This window comes from Enoplosus armatus, chromosome 22 (assembly GCF_043641665.1).
Source record: "Enoplosus armatus isolate fEnoArm2 chromosome 22, fEnoArm2.hap1, whole genome shotgun sequence".
Classification (NCBI taxonomy): Eukaryota; Metazoa; Chordata; class Actinopteri; order Centrarchiformes; family Enoplosidae; genus Enoplosus; species Enoplosus armatus.
In genome coordinates this window covers 14,320,741-14,339,457 of record NC_092201.1, presented here as the reverse complement: position 1 = coordinate 14,339,457, position 18,717 = coordinate 14,320,741, and the positions used below count along the sequence as shown (strand labels likewise).

The window sequence follows — 18,717 nt, the reverse complement described above, 5'->3', positions numbered from 1 at the left end:
AAAAATACCGTCCAATCCCGCGAGATTCTTTGATATCAAGACATTCTCGCGATAAGGACAACGGGACGTGTTTAATTACAGAAAACATGGCGGACAGACTAACACAGCTCCAAGACGCTGTCAATTCGGTAAGACAAATTTAGGAGTTTTTAAACGATAACTAACAAAAAACAACAATACTTTGATGTGTTATGTAATTTAAAAGCGTAGCTATTGCAAAGCAGTTGCCCCGTTTTTTCAGTAACATTGCTACACCACTGGGTAGCTAACGACCTGGGGCCCGTATCACGAACAAGTTCAGCTTCAGGTTATATTGCATTGGAACCTCAAAGGGACTCATACTTATGAATGCTTGTTATAACTTACTTGCTTGCTAGTTGTAAATGCTGTTGTTTTGTGTGTCCAGCTTGCAGATCAGTTTTGTAATGCCATTGGCGTCCTGCAACAATGTGCGCCTCCTGCCTCCTTCAGTAACATCCAGACGGCTATCAACAAAGATCAGCCAGCAAACCCAACCGAAGGTGGTTTATTTGTTCTCAATTTAAGCCTATTATCCCTCATCCTTGCTATTTATCTCTCTATCCTCTCATTTGATATATCTTGCCTCTCAACACTCTCAGCGTTACATGATTGATGTACCAATCCTATATTGATGAAATTGATGGGGTGCTGCCAGATGTGACTAATCCATAATAACACATAATATGGTGTTTCCCAGTCACAGGCATTATTTGCAACAACACCATTTTATAAACCATACACAATAATAAAATGCATAGACCTAAAAAGAATATAGGTATATGAATTTGCCACTGATAGTCAAGAACTGAAGTTACAGTTTTATGAGAAGAATGATCCCAATTTGTTTCAGTACTTGGTATCGGTCAATACCCTTAGCCTGGTACCAGACCTCTGAATCTCTGCACATATACACACACATAAGTACTGTAATAACGAGTAACGAAGTGAAGCAAAATGGCAATTCAGTCTGCTTATCCGGCTACAATACCATTATTTTGCTATTGGAATCAGTGTTGCGAGTGAAAAAACATTGTTTACATTTCACTCTATTACCACCGAACATTTCTTCTTCTTCCCACATATATCTATCTATCTGTTTGTTAATGCCTTAAAGGATAGAGAAATATGATTTGTTTAACATTAGGATCTAAAACATTTATTTTTTACCTGTCTAGAATATGCCCAGCTATTTGCAGCCCTGATCGCCAGAACCGCCAAAGATGTGGATGTACTAATCGACTCTTTGCCCAGCGAGGAGTCCACGGCGGCTCTGCAGGTCAGCACATTCACGAGTACCTTTCAGACGTGCATTCCAGCAACAGATTCAGTGCCTAAAAGGGTATAAACACACGCACAAAAGCCAATTTGACATCTAGCTTTCAGTCAGCAGAGGGAGCCAGGTCTCAACGTTGACAGCTCAAGACCCTGAAAAGGATGATTGTAGTCTGTTTTCAGGCCACTCATCTGGTTATTTTATAAAGGAGGCTGCTAATATACTGTTGGATAAATATTTTTTTAGATTACTGAAACATACATACTTATCAATCAGTTTATCACCTACTGTAGATATATATTTCCCTTTCCCAAATCATATTACAACACTTACAAGATAGTTCAATGTACAATAGTTTTAAGGTTTGATCACTTATTAGAGGAATATTTATTAGATATTACGTTTTTCAGGGTCAGCGAGTTGATGTGAGCTGCTTTTAAGTTAATATCTTGTTTTGTCTAGATTGGAAAAAGAGAGGAAGGGTTGCTGCTATTTCTGTGTTGATTCCTTTACTTAAAATAGAACGTTGTATCAGATTAACCTCAAATGATCCCTGTGGGGTAACTGGGTAAAAAATAATGCAAGCGATATGGGTGAGTAACCGATATATATCTGGAATGACGATTAGGGTAGAGTATTATTTCCCATGTATTTTTTTGAGCTCAACTTAAGTCCGCAGACTCCAAAACGTGTTGTTTTAAGTGTCCGTATACAATGATAACTATGACACTGATTGAGTGAGTGAGTGCATCACAAATGACACAAAATCACAAAATCCATCCTCATCACCACCATTGCTGCTGGGCTCCTCTCTAGAAATCAGAGGGTATATGAGGATTCTGCCCACGGATATCCTCAATTTACTCTTGTACTAAAGAAGCACATGTTTGAAGCTCTGTCCAACACGAAGATAGAAAGATGGAGTGCTTTATTAATCCTAGTGGGAAATTGCTGTCAAGTCACACATGAATCTCAAAATCAAAAACATAAGGAGACTCAAAAAGGTAGAAAATAAATAATCAAATCTGAAATCTGTAAATGAATCTGACCGGCTGCGACCTCTCGCCAGGCGGCCAGTCTGCGGCAGCTGGAGGAGGAGAACCACGATGCAGCAGCTCGTCTGGAGGAGGTGGTCTACCGTGGCGATATGCTGCTGGAGAAGATCCAGAGCGCCCTGGCTGACATTGCCCAGTCTCAGCTCCGCACCCGCAACGGAGCACCAAGCCAGCCTTCAACAGCCGAATCCTGACCCACAACTTACCTAATGCAGTTCTGGACAATTTCCCCTGTCATTTTCACTTTATTTTTACCTTCAGACATCCGCGGCAAGCCTCGAAACACTCAAAATGAGGTCTTTTCTCATACACACACACACACATACACACACACTGTTTTGTTTGTGAACCTTTCTAATGATACAAAAAGTTTGGAAAAATACTTCTTTATGGTCCAAAAGACTCTGGTCTGAATGTGTGAATGGTCACCCTGTCATGTTTTTTATGTTTAATGTATATGTTGTATATTGACCAAGTCTGTTTTTGTAGATATTTCTGAATGAATTTCCTCACTCAAAAGCCTCAACACTCTTCAGACCAGTTAACACTTCCGCTCAGTTCACTCTAACTCCGTGTATGATGAGTCCTGTTCTTTTTTTTTTTTTAAATAAAGCTTAAACAGAGTCGTTTGAGATCTCATTTGTGTCTTTTCATGCATTCTTCTAATTGTTCTCCAATAAAATGTGCGCTTGGAAAACGATTAGAAGAAGCATTTTTATCTCCTCGAAGGATGTCTATTGTTGCTGTTAGTGCTCACAAGTGATGTTTGTTCCCCTATTGTCATATTTATATGAAAAAGTATTAAATTCATATCCAGAATGCATGGAACTAGTTCATATTCTAATCTTTGTCGGTCATTAATAACAAACAGCTGTGGTGCCTTATTGCACAAATTGATCATGTTGGTTTATGTGCTAATAAAATGAAAATATGAACTAAATGATCTGATGAATGACGCACTCGGTGCTTTTGTTTAAATGATCTTATTTTCAATGTCACCACACTTCACACTTTATTTTGGGAAACCCTGGCACATAAATTGCGTTAACTACCCAGATGAATGTATTTCTATGACATCAAAAGCTCTAATAACCTTTTTTAGTCTTTACGTATATAAGAGAAGAAGAGTTTGTATGAATCTGTTTTCTAAAGCCCAGGCGGCCTGAGAGGAACTGAGTGGTCACAAGATGATTTGTAGAGAAGGAAAACACATAATGCCTCACCAATTAAGTGTTTATTTTATGTGATTTCTTTTAAATCCGAATATATAGCCTCTCTGCCTCCTCTGACAATGTAATAAACAATTTGAATGGGGAAAAAAATCATTCAAAGGTTCAACTGTTGACATCTGAAAATCACTATAACTGTAGTTACAGTGTTTTCACACAACAGCAGTCATGCAGTGCAGTCTTGATTTCATTACAAATGTGGCTCAGTGGCCCGTTTCAGACTGAACCTTGTGAAGCTTTGGGCTGCAGGCCAGAGAGTTTACAGCCCAAATCTAAATATAGGTGCTGTGTCACAGCTCAGTGGGCACCGTTGATGTGAGAAATATAAAAACAGCCTTGTCCGCTGGACGCCACACCCAGACGTGTTAGCAGGGTACACCCACCTCCCCACTGTACATTGACATCATGGCTCTAACAGTAAAAGCACTCAGCCCGTCCAAATAAGGAGATTTATGGCTGAGAAACTTCACCTTGCCTGAGCTGCTCTTCCGCTGTGTTTTGGTCAACAAAAGTTTGTTGTTGATATTACAGTTTTGTTTTCTGCATTTTTCAGGAGTAATTAGGGTAATTGTTTACTGAATACACCTGCTCGTTGTCCCATAGACCTTTGGCATATAGATATATAAGTGAACAAGGAAAGGGAATATTCCAGATAGGGTGAATACATTTCTAAGCACCCTTGCTGTGATGGAGGGAGGAAATGAGTCAATTTCCTTTGGAATTTCTAGATTGAAATGTTGAAATGAGAAAACATAATCTGCAGTGTCTAGTTTAAACAGTGACCACCTTTCACATATTTTTGGCCAAACAAGCTGCAGTCATCTTGACAGATATACCAAAGGTCTTGCCTTAACAGAAATATCTCTTACAATATTCCTTGAATATAGATGTGATCTGCCTGTCTGAAACAATCGATCATGATTTGATTTGTATTTTATCATTCCGTATGGTGATCTCCTACATTGTCACTAGACAAAAGTAGCCCTCTAAAATGTCCAAGGGTATACAGTAGATTACAGTTTTGTTTTGATATCTTAATAGAAATCATTCATAGAAGTTCTGTAATGTCTCTTGGTCATCTATAGCAATTAAAACCCACAATTTGTAGTTTTGATCATAATGTGACCTTTTATTGACCTTAAATACCCTCTTGTGGTTCATGACGTTTGCTATTTATGTGCGAAGGAACTCATTTTAGTTCAATTTAGTATCACAATAATATTAGTTTTTAGTAAGAGTTTGCACTAAGCATAACGAAGCAATATTATGTAACAAAGCTTACAACTGCTGCAGCTACGGTATATAGTGCTTGCTAGCCAAATGAACCTGCGTCCTGCAACACAACCCTTACGGGGCGGTTTAGATCTTCTCATTGGCTGATACACATGTCATTCTCCTGCATATTCCACATATGATTAGCCAGTGGAAACAACGGGTCCTTTTCTTTATCGGTGATTGGTTCTTGCGAACGTCATTCAAATGCTACGCCGTTGCGTGGCCGGAGCGTCTGATGAGCTCGACGGTCCCAGGAAGCAGCGCTGCTTAGTTCGTATTTTATAGCGATAAAACCGGGGGGAGCAATGCATTTCGAGGTCAGGGGGTACAAATGAAGGCAATAAAATATTTTCAAATTATTTCAGGTTAGCTTGCTGTCAACGTCAGCGGACTTTTGTTATGATTTGGCGTTGATATCGGCGATGTTTATGGTGCAGCCTGATAAGTTCTTCTAAACGGTGGCCAATAACTGGAGCCTCTAGCATTCAACTGCCTAAATATTAGGCAGAAAAATACGAAAAAACACTATTTCTTTTTTCAACTGGGCCGTGGGCTGGCGGCAAGCCAATAATTTACTCTGGAGCAGGACACGGAGGTAGGTGAAAACACATTTCCCACAGAATGCGCTTTATTTTTTAATGTCGTCGGATTTGTATTTGTTACTGTCATGGAACCTGCCAGAGAGACGCGAAGGGAATATAGCCGACAAATAGCTAGCTAACACAACACAGCAACAAACGGACCCAGTATTTGTATGAAGCCACCTCGTATTATTAAAACTTAATGGTATGGAATATTATCTAGTATCAGCCTTCATGTGCCAGGCAGCAGTAGAGGACCTGGGGTGGCAGAGGGTTGACAGGGTTAGCGCGAAAAGTTTAAATTTAGCTAGGTGAGTTGTGAAATATTAGCAGGACAAGACATTAGCGTTCGTGTGTGTAACGTTACATCCTGTAGGTCGTTTAATGCTCCGTGTAGGTACACACCATCTCTGCAGGTGAGTGAAGGACGTGTAGTTCAGCACACTGGACTACAAGTACACGTTACACATTAAACACAAGGTATACATTTTACATTTATTTTGTCCACTTTTAATTTGAAATACATTGACAAAACCCATTTGCAAAAATATTCATTATATATTATATTACAAGTATATTACCACTGGACAAACAATATATTGCCATAAATGATACAGCATAATGTCAGGACTATTATTGAATATTTGGTACACACCATGAAGTTCCCATTATTAGAATGTTGTAGTGGCTTTTCAACAAGAAAGTGGTTCTTTAGCTTGAAATTAAGTGTTGGGCCAATAAATGTTATTTTTTGTTTTAGGCTTTCAATTTATTTTGTGTGTGTGTGTGTGTGCGCACATGTGTGTTTGTGCGCCCCATTCCTCTCTCTGGCGTCATGACTGAGCCTGTTCATTCAGGATGGAAGGAGTTTCCTGTCCAGTCACTTACAGTACTTGAAGGGTGGAGTGTGTCTGTCTGTCTATGTGTGTGTGTGTGTGTGTGTGTGTTTATTTCCATACTCGCACATTAACTAAATCATTTTACACCAAACTGAGAAATCCAACATCTGGGGAAGAAGTTTCACTGTAGATCTTTTGCCTGGATTTTATTTGATTTCAACTTTAAACTTAACAGATAAATCATTTTAATTGTCATTGTCTGCTCAGATAATGAACTTCAGTTTGCCAACAGGAGTACTGCTATCTTCTTATGTTGTTGTTGGTTGTTGACTATGTAGTATCTACCCATGCACATTAACTCAGGATCATGTTTCGTGTAATTTGGGTGGACTAATCCTTTAACAGATTCAGTAACCACCTGAGTTTTAAAACACATTTTTATTCATTGTGACCAAATCCTTTACTTAATGTGTAGAGTATAGATTTGGCCGGCCAGATTTGGGCCCTGTCCCCTGTTCAAGGCTGCATGCTTTAGTCTCCAGATAGTGAGCTTGCTTTTATAATGCTTTCTTTGTAAGTGGTGTAGCCTTGTTTATTTAACTCTTGGGTGGATCTGGTTAACTTCAAGCCAAACTTCAGACTGAGCTAAAGGCCCGGCTGGCTCAGCTGTGAGCGAACACCATTAATGATGCTTCGTTTTCCACTTTGGTGAAGAAACAAATGCAAAACCCATCTAAATTGTAATTTAGAGTCAAAAGCCTTTAAATGCAGTTAGATTTGCACAGACCACTAAAAGCATTCTGTGATTAAACAGTATTAAAGAGGCTGCAGTCTATAGTTTTATATTAACAACAGAAGGGGTGCTTGTAGTGACAAACCTATAGAGAATTACCACCCAACTCAGCGGTTCCCCTCAGCTCTACAGAGCGCTTTAACGTCTTTCAGCTCACTGTTTTGCTTTCACAGCCACAACCTGATAGCCTGATATTTCCATCGGGAATGGGTGGAGCCCAAAAACAGAGGCATCCACCAGGCGTCCTTGACTTAGTGTAGTTTGTTGACCCAAAAGGTGGTACCAACAGTATGTAAGCTGGCTTTGTAGGTACATGGAGGGTCCCCGTCATAGCTGATGTTTACCTTCTCAAAAATGTAACATCACATAGGGCCTACATGGGCGACATGAGACCACAAGAACTGCAATTAGTCTGCTTTTGCTGTGTTATGTTTGGTCGAGATTGTCATTTTATTGGTGATCATCTGTGGCGTTTCCCTTTTAAGTTTGAGCTTCCTAGGTGTGTTGTGCTCAGGTAAATACATACAGACCTCAGTAAGTCAACACACTTATTTGTGTCCCTGTTTTCCACCCAGCAGCAGTTTGCAGCAGTGATTCAGTGATTTTTCTCAGAAGTCAGGAAGTGTCGTGTTGTTGTGGGATTGTTAGGCCGGGACGGAAAAAAGGGCTGGGGTGACTAGACGCAACATGGGTCCTATCTCTGGGCTGCAGGGCTGTTTTATCTCTGTGTGAGCTAATCAAGCCCATTCATAACTTTCTGATGGCGTACTGCTGAAATGTTTTGATGATGTCCACGTCCACCCTCTTCCTCTTTCCCTGTACTACATGGTATGTTCAACATCTGCTCTTGTTAATATTGTATTAATCCAAGAAGAAGAACATCAAACTTCCCTTCTTAGTGCTTACTTTTTTCCTTGTGGCCTTTTACATGGTTGGTTGGTTTTATTCAAACAACCGACTACCGCTTGTGGCCTTCACCTCGCTACCATGTGTGTTTTTTCTACTCTCTGTGGTTTTCATTCCACCCACACGAGGGCTACACATCAAATCAAAGACGTCAATATGTGCCCTTGTAGAGAAATAGTTCTCAAATTGCCTGTGAGAGAACAATCATTTCATAAAGGAGAGCATGGATACAGGACTAAAGTGCTGTTCCATAAGTGATGTGTTTCTGCAAATTATCCTTTTCTGTCTGTCATCTTTGTTTCCTCTTGGTTTGGGGTCAGTCTCTGTCAGTTTGATGAATGATGATGTAAAAATGCAAAGAAACGCAGAGTGAGAAAGATCTGTGGAGCTTTCACTGAACAGTTCCCTGGAATCAAACCCTGCAGACCATGAGCCATCCAGCACATGATTCCCTGTCCCTGTTCTGGGGTCACAAGAATATTTTTGTACCAGGGATCAGACTTGGGAAACCCCAGACTCCTGTTAATCCTGTGGTCAAGAGATCTGTTCCAGAGCTGCACTCACTTTAAATGTAAGAATGGATAGCACTTGGTTACCTTGTACATTTAAGGGGGGAAAAAGTAATTTGAAAGTGTGTATGTGATGAGGGTTTGAGGCAGTTCAATCAGTGTTGGTGGCTCCTGCTTCTTTAGCAGGAGCACTGCTCACTGCAGCCCAGGAGTCATCTAGTATTTAGCTCTTTGATTTCAATGCATGGCTTTATGAATTTAATTCTTCATGAGCTCTGTTCTAATTCAGCATTTGGATTACTGGTAATGTTTTTACATTAAAAGCTTACCTAGAGCAGCTCTAGTATCACTCCATTAAACCTTTTATAACGCTGTAGTTCTTTAGTAAGTATTTGAAGTCATGTTATTTTTAAAGGGACACTCCACAGTCACCGTTTTACACATTAACATAGGTTCATTGGTCATACAGAGGACTACTCAGCTTCTAAGAACAGTTGTAACACAAAGTTTCTGGTGAAGTAGGGATGACCCACATGGCTAGTTGATGAACAACCGTACCACACCAGTAGAAGCACTGACTGGACTGATGTGCACAGCCTGATATGTTCTTTTCTTTGTCTTACAGGATAGTATGGCCATGACGGGAGGGACTGCAGCTGCCCTTCCCATGAGCAACCACACCCGAGAGAGGGTGACCGTGGCCAAGCTGACTCTGGAAAACTTCTACAGCACTCTGCTCACCCAGCACGAGGAGCGCGAGATGAGGTAAAACTGCCTGCAGCACCTATTGATCACACCACCAACCTTTTCCCCACACAAATGTACAGAAACACCCCCTGTCAATTGCATCTGTTTCTTTTCATCAGTAATATTCCAGGCCATTTGTATGCCTTTTTTGAAAGCACAATATTATAAATTATAAATTTTTTAAATTCATAGGCAGAAGAAGCTGGAGAAGGCGATGGATGAAGAGGGTTTGCCAGATGAGGAGGTACGGTGCCCTTCGTCTTCTCAGGCCTCAACATGTTGCAGATAAAGGTGTTTTTTCTGTTGAGTCTGTCTCTTTCGCTTCATCTTCGTCAGATGACTCGGGCTGTGTCTGCCTGTGTTTTTTGCAGAAAGTAATGCGCCGCTCGCAGCACGCCCGTAAGGAGACGGAGTTCTTGCGCCTGAAGAGGACGCGACTTGGCTTGGACGACTTTGAGTCCCTTAAAGTGATTGGACGAGGTGCTTTTGGCGAGGTACATTTATTTCATATCTGTGCTCTTTTACCACAGTGTTCATTTCCTATGTTTAAATTCTGTGCATCTGTGAATATAACTGACTATAACTGCCATGACGTCTCTTTCAGGTCCGTTTGGTGCAGAAAAAAGACACAGGGCACATTTACGCAATGAAGATATTGAGAAAAGCCGACATGCTGGAGAAAGAACAGGTAAGGTATTTGTCAGCACCACAGATGAAGCTTCTGCATTCATGCTCTTGTATTCTAAGTGTCTGAGGTTGGGTTGTCTACTGTCTCTGTACAGGTTGCTCACATCCGGGCAGAGAGGGACATTCTGGTGGAGGCGGATGGCGCCTGGGTGGTCAAGATGTTCTACAGCTTCCAGGACAAGAGGAACCTCTACCTCATCATGGAGTTCCTGCCTGGAGGTTTGCACTAACAACTGAAGACTGATACAAAGTCCTCTGACTGGGGACCACATTTGTTTGACCCTCTGTTGTTAGTATGTCCACTCTTCTATGTGGATTGCTTTTGTGTTTAAAACTGAAGATGTATAGAACATGATACAGGATGAACCGCAACAGACAGATGTGTTAGTCCAAAAATGTTGTGTATTGTCCTTTTGTTCTGACCTCTGACCTCGCTGCCAGGCGACATGATGACGCTGCTGATGAAGAAGGACACTCTGTCTGAAGAGGCCACCCAGTTCTACATTGCAGAGACGGTCCTGGCCATCGACTCCATCCACCAGCTGGGCTTCATCCACAGAGACATAAAGCCAGACAACCTACTGCTGGACTCCAGGGTGAGACTCACCGACAGACACCTTTTCCTGACTGTCACTAAAGCATACAGTGTGGCGTGCGTGCGCATGGTGGCTTCCTCCAGATGACCTTTCAAATGTGTATTTGCTCTCAGGGACACGTCAAACTGTCAGATTTTGGCCTGTGCACGGGACTGAAGAAGGCTCATCGCACAGAATTTTACAGGAACCTGACGCATAACCCGCCCAGCGATTTCTGTGAGTTCAGAATCAGATATTCACAAGACAAGGATGAATGAAACCAGATCTCGGATCCATATATTTAGACTTTTGCTTCAACGTATACTGCAAATATTTAATTAATCACTCCTGTTTACTTTCTTGCAGCCTTTCAAAATATGAACTCCAAGAGGAAAGCGGAAACCTGGAAGAAGAACCGGAGGCAGCTGGTAAGGCTTTGGCATTTTTACCAAACGAAAGAAGTGCATACGAAGAGAGAGAAGGAAAGAAGAGCGTAGGGAGTGGAGGGAACATGTTTGACTGTTTTTCTGGTTGAATTGAATATGCTCCTACCCAGAGCCCTCACCTTCTGTCTTTCCGTCTGCACCTCTCAGGCTTATTCTACGGTGGGAACGCCCGACTACATCGCTCCTGAAGTCTTCATGCAGACGGGATACAACAAGCTGTGTGACTGGTGGTCTCTGGGTGTCATCATGTACGAAATGCTCATCGGTAAGCACGTGTTTGTCTGTGTGTAATAAAATGGAGTGGAGCACATTTACAAATATCCCAAACGTTATAGTACACAGGAATAGTACAAGTAGGGCATCTTTGCTGCTGCTATCACAAGTCAGTGTCACAAGTTTTTAAAACGCTTGTCTGCTGTGTTCAGGTTATCCACCCTTCTGCTCGGAGACGCCCCAGGAGACGTACAGGAAGGTGATGAACTGGAAGGAAACCCTCGTCTTCCCACCCGAAGTCCCCATCTCAGAGAGGGCCAAAGACTTGATATTAAAGTATGTAAAGATGCGATTTCTCTTTTGCAAAGTCACGTGAAGGCCACATGCCAAACTATGTCAGTGTGGACAGTGAATAATTTTCCCAATAATGTGTACATGAAGGTTTATGAGACTATCAGCCTGCTTTGCGTTTCAGGTATTGCACTGATGCTGAGAACAGGGTTGGAGCTGTGAGCGTGGAGGAGATCAAGAGTCATCAGTTTTTTGAGTCCGTGGACTGGGAGCACATCAGGTACATGGGAACTGAAAAGCCCCTTTCAGACACACACTATACGTAATTAAGTAAAAGTCAAGATGACAGTCCAAGCAGGTCAGACCTAAAACATTTCCGCAACACTTCAACGTGAATCGAGCACTGTCAAGTCAATGTCAACGGTAAAATACTTCTCATGCACCTGGCTCTTTCTGTAAACGTCCTGTCATGTCTGAATGAAGCCATAAGGGGCATTTATGTCACAGACACCTCTGTCTGAATGACAAATAGCCATTACTTGAATATATAAATGAAGACAGCAGTGTTTTCCATGTCTGAAAAGGGCTCTTCTAATGCTCTGCTTATGCACAAAGCAGAACCAGGAAAACGCCATCCTTAAGCTTCAATGGAAAGGCGCCCATGTTGAGGATTTTATACTTTATACTTTTTCTGTGTTGTTGCTTCCTCCTCAGAGAGCGGCCGGCAGCCATCTCCATTGAAATCAAGAGTATCGACGACACCTCAAACTTTGACGACTTCCCTGAATCAGACATCCTTCAGCCAGGTTCGTCTACTTAGTCCACTTTCAGACAAAAGAGAACTCATTGACAACAGCTCCTTGCTCCAGTTTTAAAGGGGCTTCTCAGTTACATTGTATGATCCGTTGCGCCCTCAAGTGGCAGTTAAAATAACACCTCCTTTGGTCTTGTGTTTTATTAACAGCCAGTGCAACGGAGCCAGACTTCAAGTCGAAGGACTGGGTGTTCCTCAACTACACATACAAACGCTTCGAGGGTCTGACTCAGCGAGGCACCATCCCCACATACATGAAGGCAGGGAAGGCCTGACACGTTGAAACGGGGAGACGGTGTTGTGGAGGGGGAAAAAAAACAACAACAGACGTTTACGGACACAGGGTCGGGCCGCGGAGCCCCGCTGGTGCTGAAGGCCGCGCTGGCAGCCTCTCAGTATAAATGTAACCCTCATCACAAGTTATTTAGGTCTGCTCAGCCGCCGCAAGAACGCCAAGAGCTCGGATTATTAAGGAGCGTTACCGCATTACCTCGGTTGTTTATATATCGTATACACTTGCCGTCACTTGCCATAGCTCTCAGGCCAGCTCAGTAACACTAAATCAGCATATCTGCATGTTCAGCGGCATATTGCTTCTGGATAGGATTTTTTTTGTTTTCCTACCGCCTAAGGGCCAATGAGGATGGAATACAAATCACTGCTTCGACATCTTCACAGCGATAGTTTCTACACTAGCGGCTGAATTAGCTCTGATGCCAACAGAATCTATACACTGTAGTCCAACTCAAACAGGTGCCCATACTGTTCATACTCTGTTCATGGATTTAAAGAAAGCTCCAGCATGATTTCCAGGGTTTTTGGCTCACTTTGCTTTGTATTTAAAAATCACTCCCACTGACAAAGACAAATTTTAAATCTTGTTTTGGTTTATCTGTTGGCTCGACTGGGTTGTGTTTAACGGGAAGTGGAGCCCTTTAATTTCATCTAGCGCCTTCATCAGGTCAAATTTCAAATTTGTCCAACAGTTTGGTTCATGACCAAATACCATCCCCACCAGCCCCAGCTGTACTTTATGTTTAGTACTAATTGGCAAATGTTGCTAATTACTACTAGCAACAATTAGCATGCTAACACGCTAAACTAAGACGGTGAACATGGTAAGAATTGAACCTGGTTGACATCAACATAATAACGTTGTCTGTGGATGTTAGCTTGCTGATGTTAGCTGGCATTGCTGTAGACTCTTAGTCTAGTCAGGTTCTGTAAGAAGTGCAGCAATACATTTATTTAAAAAAAATGTAAAAGCTTTTCTCATAATAGTATATCATTATTTCGTCTTACTCCCAGTGATGGAGGAGGTTGAATTGAACGTGTCTGGTTGTTTTCAGTAACAATTAGCATTAAAGGGATAGAAAATACAAAACGAATGAGCGAAAGTTCAAATCATGCTGGAATCCTCCGTTAACCCTGCTGGTGGTGAGACACAGTGCGACTTTGTATCGCCTCTGTGGGGGCGACTCTCCCTGCGCCACTGCTTTTCTCACAGAGGAGCGACTTGTTGCCAGGAAACATCTGAATGCAGTTTACCCTGTGCTTGACATCCGTTACTGCAGAGTGTTGCCAATTTACATACGCCAAACAAACTGCTGAGTGTGTGTCACTTCCCTTCTAGAGCCCCTTGCTTTGTTCAGATCAGTGCTACAGTTAATTGACATTTCCCCTGATTTTCATTCTATTGAGCCCGAGGGCCAATCGCTTCCTTCTTAGATGGACAAAACATGCAAAGTGCCTTTTTAAATAGCTGATAAATATTTAACCAGATATTTTAGCAATGTTATCAGAGACTAATCAGGAGGTAGTAATAACTATTAGAAATAATAATGAAGCAGTTTGAAGGAGAACAGTAGCAAAGCTTTATAAGTCGACTTGTGAGAAAGCAACACTTGTATCTCTTAAAGCAAATAGAAAGTGATGTGTTAGTATTTCGTGAGTATGCAGAGGGATAAAATATGTGAAGTGATAAAACGGTGAGGAAACAATGGCGGTTTTATAGGTTAGATAATAAAACTATGGGCAGTGCGTCAAGGCAAACACAATGAACAAAGTGTCTGTCATAAAAAGAGGAAACTAAACTAGATACGAGACACTAATTAAGAATAGATTAACATGGTGGATATCTTAGACACGAGTATGGTTTTTGTTCTTAAATGTTTTCGTTCATTTTGAATTAAATATCCATTGGATGTATTTTATGATATATTTTTTCCTCAACCCCCCCCCACCATAGGAAAGCTAATGTCAGGCTCGTCTTTCTCAACAGAAACACACCATTAAACCTTCACGTCGGCTCAGAGTTGCGACCAGATACCGCTCAAAAATAGTTACCAAAGAACTCTGATCATCACACGGCGTGATCTGAACACAAATTCAGATGTAGCTGTCGCTTACTGCACTTAACTTAAAACTACCTTTTTAAAGAAAAGAAAAAAAAACACATTTCCAAGAGAGCTCAACTTGGCCGTGGAATAATTTGCCATTTCTATTTCTACACTAGTCAGAAAATGATAAACAGATGTTTCTCGGTTAGCACATCTGTCAAGTGTCAAAATGCAAGAAAAGCTATAAATGTACATACAGGGACAAGAAACATACTAAGGACTTTACCATATTGGGCTAAGTTCAGCTGTAGTCGTCACAGGAATCCCATATTTGTGCTTGTGGTGCTATTTCTGAGGACTTGATAGAGAAAGTAAGTGGTCTCGCTGTTTGATCAGTTAGAGCGGTGTATTATACTGCACATGTGCCAGTCTTTTTTTCTTATATTTTATGTGTCCATCCAGGTAGCCCTGCTAAATCTGGCCAAGAATTCACCATAAAGACTGACAAACAAATCTGTCTGCAAACAACATAAGCAATGTGTCGACTGATGTGTATATTTCTGCATTATTTATTATTTTTCATGTGTTTCTTGAAGGTGTTGATAAAGGAGAGGTTGTGGTGATATTCAGTGTATTTAAATTGGATGATTATCATGTCAGTTGAATTTAAAGGGGCACTCCAGCAATCTAGTTTTGCACTTCTGTAAAAGCTTGGGGACTCCCAAAAGAAACATGGTCCAAATTGATGCAGGTAGTAGTCTAGTATGGCTAAAGTTCCTACGCTTCCTATAATGCAACTTGATAGCGGTTTTCATTAGACCCACCCTGTTTAGGAAATGCCTTTGTCTTTCAAACTCGCCCCCCTGTTTATAACGCAGGCTTGGTGTCAGAAATGTGTAGTTTCTAAACGCTGGCCGAGGTAACCCTTATGATGTCACTGTGACATCATCAGGGTCATTTTCTTCAGACTTTAGAGCACTCCCTCCAGAGCCACCGAAGACCTCATTCAACTATTTTCACAGGCTGGGTAGTACTCCCTATGACGAGTAAGAAAAATCAGTGGAGTGTCCCTTTAGTTACTGACAGAAAATGTCTGGAAACGTAGTCGAACAATCTGCATCACATCAGATGGACGGAGTATTTTTCCCCATACTAAAAGTCCAAATGTATGATTCCAACCCAAATACAAATGTCATCAAAGCTAAGACCAGGCTGCAGGACTGCTACTGGAGGACTGTAGCAAGACAGATGCATGATGGGGGGGATTTTGTTGATGGCTACCGCTGCAGATTCCCGGTTGTGTCTAATCACTGGAACACACCGACGCAACCTGGAAAAAGCCAAACTGCTGTATTCAAGAGCGTCCTGTTTCACAGCCAAACAAGTTACGATTGTTCATGGAAAAGCTAGTGTGCGAGTGAGTGTGACTGTGTGAGTGCCACTGCTCGAGACAAATGTGACACTTTAGTAGATACTCAGTGCTTTTTGTTGTGTGACCGTGTTCAATGTCATGTTGTGTGTTGTAATAGAGAAATGATCACACTTTTCTCTTTTTTTCTTCTTCAAAAAATAGGTGCCCAGGAGATGAAAAGGGAGGGTAAAAACTGTATGTAGGATCCATACAATTCTATTCTGCGACTTGAAATCCATGACTGTGCCACTTTATCTAAAAGGGGGGCTAAATTATTCTGATTTCATTTCTCCAGCAGCTTGAGTTCAGGAAATGTTTGACTTTTATCATGAGTTAAGCCAGACAATTCATTTCTGATGGACCAAACCAGCTTCTTGACTCACCCTGTGCGTTGTCAGTCAGATCAGTGTCACACAATATTTCATGACTGGTGTTTAGGGACTCGGAGAGCAGGGGAAAATGTATTTATCCTTTTTTTAAAAAGCAACTGACACAAACATAAAGGACAAAAAGGCCCATTCACATTTAGAATCTAGTTTTAGATGTAAGTGGTCTACGTCGGAAACGTCAAAGCCCCGTGAGTTGGCTAATAATATGTAAGTCCCCCCCCTCCCCCCTCCCCCATTGGTAAAGCAATTGATTGACTTGTAAAAGGTTTAAAACTCCCCCTCCACACGCCTATGTTGTGAGGTATTTTGTGTAACGCCGTGTACATATTGTTGTAGACACTTGAAGGAAACTGTTTTTGAAGGAGGAAATGCTCATTAATATATTCAGTCATGTTGATGAGTTTTTATGTTGATAAAATGCTTAAAATAATAAAATTAAACACAACAAGTCTGAAGGACTGAAGTTTCTTGTTTTGTTGGGGATGGGGAGCAGGTGGGTCTCTAAATGAAGACCTCGCGCCCCATAAACACACTGTTAACAGTAGTGTAAACTGTGGTTGAATTATATGTTTTCCAGTGTTACTGTAGCACGCTGCGTTTTAGGCAGTTTATTTTGAAGTGCAACAATGATCAAAAGTTGTGGTGGTCTGATGACACATGTTCATTTCTACTCTGTTTCCTGTTTGTCTCCACACTGTTGACTATCAAATAAGAAGGAAAAAAGGAATAAACAAATGGACAAACAATAATAAGCAGTTTTTGAGTTGAACTTAATACTGATGTGAGAGTTCTATGTATATCTATTTATATTAGACCGTAGCTGTGATTCACTGAATCCACTAGAGGGAGCTCTTGGTGTGCAGGAGTGTGTTTTCAGCTGGATCTTATGAATGGGCTCTGTGACTCACACTGCAGCTACACAACTGCTGTCACGAGAGGAGCTTTGATCTCCAAGGTTGGTCCTTCAGTTTTAATAAAGCCTTAAATGCTTCACTGTGGACGGAGACGGGTTAATAGTCATGCCACCTTTAAAAAAAAAAATCAACTTCCTGCAGGGTTTGCATACTCCTGCACACACAGTTGGTCAATAATCGAACTTATTTGTAACCATATTTAACAGCATCAGAATCAGAAACTGTTTATTGCCAAGTAACATACATTACAAGGAATTTGCTGTGGACTGAAGGTGCTATTGTTTTGATAACAAATAAGTAGAATATAAAAGCTAAAATAAGAATAAGAATAAAAATAAAAATAAGATAAGATAAATAACAACAGTGCAGTGACCAGAATAAAGTAAAGTGTCCAGATAAAGTGTCCAGTAGGGGGTGAGTGCGTTAATGTAACGCAGTGGGGACAGGTTACGTTAAGCATATTAATGATGTGACTACAGCTTGGAAGGGGTTTTTTTTTTTCTGTCTGAGTATTTGAATGACACATTTACTGTGTGCGAATATGTCTGAATATTAGTTTGATGTTCGGCTGCTTATTCATGTCACTTTCATTCATTCATTCATTCATTCCTGGATTGATTGGTCCCAGTCACAGGGACTCACCTACATGTAAAGATGTTTGCCGCACATGTCCGAGGTCCGGCACGTGCGGCCTGCCCCCCCCCAGTCACGAACACGGTTACGTGAGTGGGTGACCAAGTCATCAAGTTTCTTTTCGAGCAAAAATAAAATAAAATCTAGTCGTGTTAACCGGGTTTCTTTTAATCCCTTACCCCGATGAAGTACAGCGGAGAGCCCACAACAACCAGGTGTAGAATTATTCAGTAAGTGGCCGCTTGGATTTGTACGTTTTCAGTATATTTCCCGTTGAAAGTTTGCAGTACAGAGAACCATAAGACGTACATTCACTAGCGCTTAATATTGATTTATTGATGTAGCTCCCAATGCGCCACCTGACATCCAGCAGCAACCTGTTGTAGGATAAACTGCTGCTTTCTCTCGAGGCTGAAATGCAGCCAGGTTATCATGTGTTTATATTAATAAGGCATGCTACTTCAACTCAAGTCAACTTTGATTTGCAGAATACTGAACCTGGTGAGATGGCCAAACCTCCGCAGTCTGGGGACCTAAATGAAAAGAGAATGATGTATACGGGTTTGCCTCAGGTTAAAAGTTGTTTTTGTTTTGTTTTAATTCACCGCCACATCAGTGGTGAAATTAGGACGTCTAAAATATTCGCTGGCTATGTGACTGCAGGCAAAGCCCCAATCAGGAACACGGAGTCCTGCAGAGAGAGAGAGAGAGACAGTCTTTCTATGGACCTCTCCGTACAAGTTGTTTTCATGCTAGTTTTTCAGTGTATGATGTCAT

The 18,717-nt window shown here is 41.4% G+C and overlaps 2 protein-coding genes across 2 annotated transcripts; both read left to right on the top strand.

The window, feature by feature from the left end:
* Window positions 1–86: 86 nt before the first annotated feature.
* On the top strand, window positions 87–3,223 carry med21 (mediator complex subunit 21). The gene is made up of 4 exons (XM_070929159.1): window positions 87–128; window positions 407–521; window positions 1,197–1,297; window positions 2,364–3,223. Exons 1-4 carry the CDS (start codon window positions 87–89, stop codon window positions 2,541–2,543), a joined length of 438 nt encoding a protein of 145 aa, XP_070785260.1. The 3' UTR covers window positions 2,544–3,223.
* A 2,099-nt stretch (window positions 3,224–5,322) lies between these two features.
* Window positions 5,323–13,641, top strand: LOC139304967 (serine/threonine-protein kinase 38-like). The gene is made up of 14 exons (XM_070928895.1): window positions 5,323–5,448; window positions 9,107–9,246; window positions 9,421–9,472; window positions 9,600–9,722; window positions 9,833–9,916; window positions 10,011–10,134; window positions 10,357–10,511; window positions 10,625–10,727; window positions 10,857–10,918; window positions 11,084–11,201; window positions 11,362–11,485; window positions 11,625–11,720; window positions 12,155–12,246; window positions 12,405–13,641. The coding sequence occupies exons 2-14, from the start codon at window positions 9,113–9,115 to the stop codon at window positions 12,527–12,529; spliced, it is 1,392 nt and encodes a 463-aa protein (XP_070784996.1). The 5' UTR covers window positions 5,323–5,448; window positions 9,107–9,112; the 3' UTR covers window positions 12,530–13,641.
* The last annotated feature ends 5,076 nt before the right edge of the window (window positions 13,642–18,717 follow it).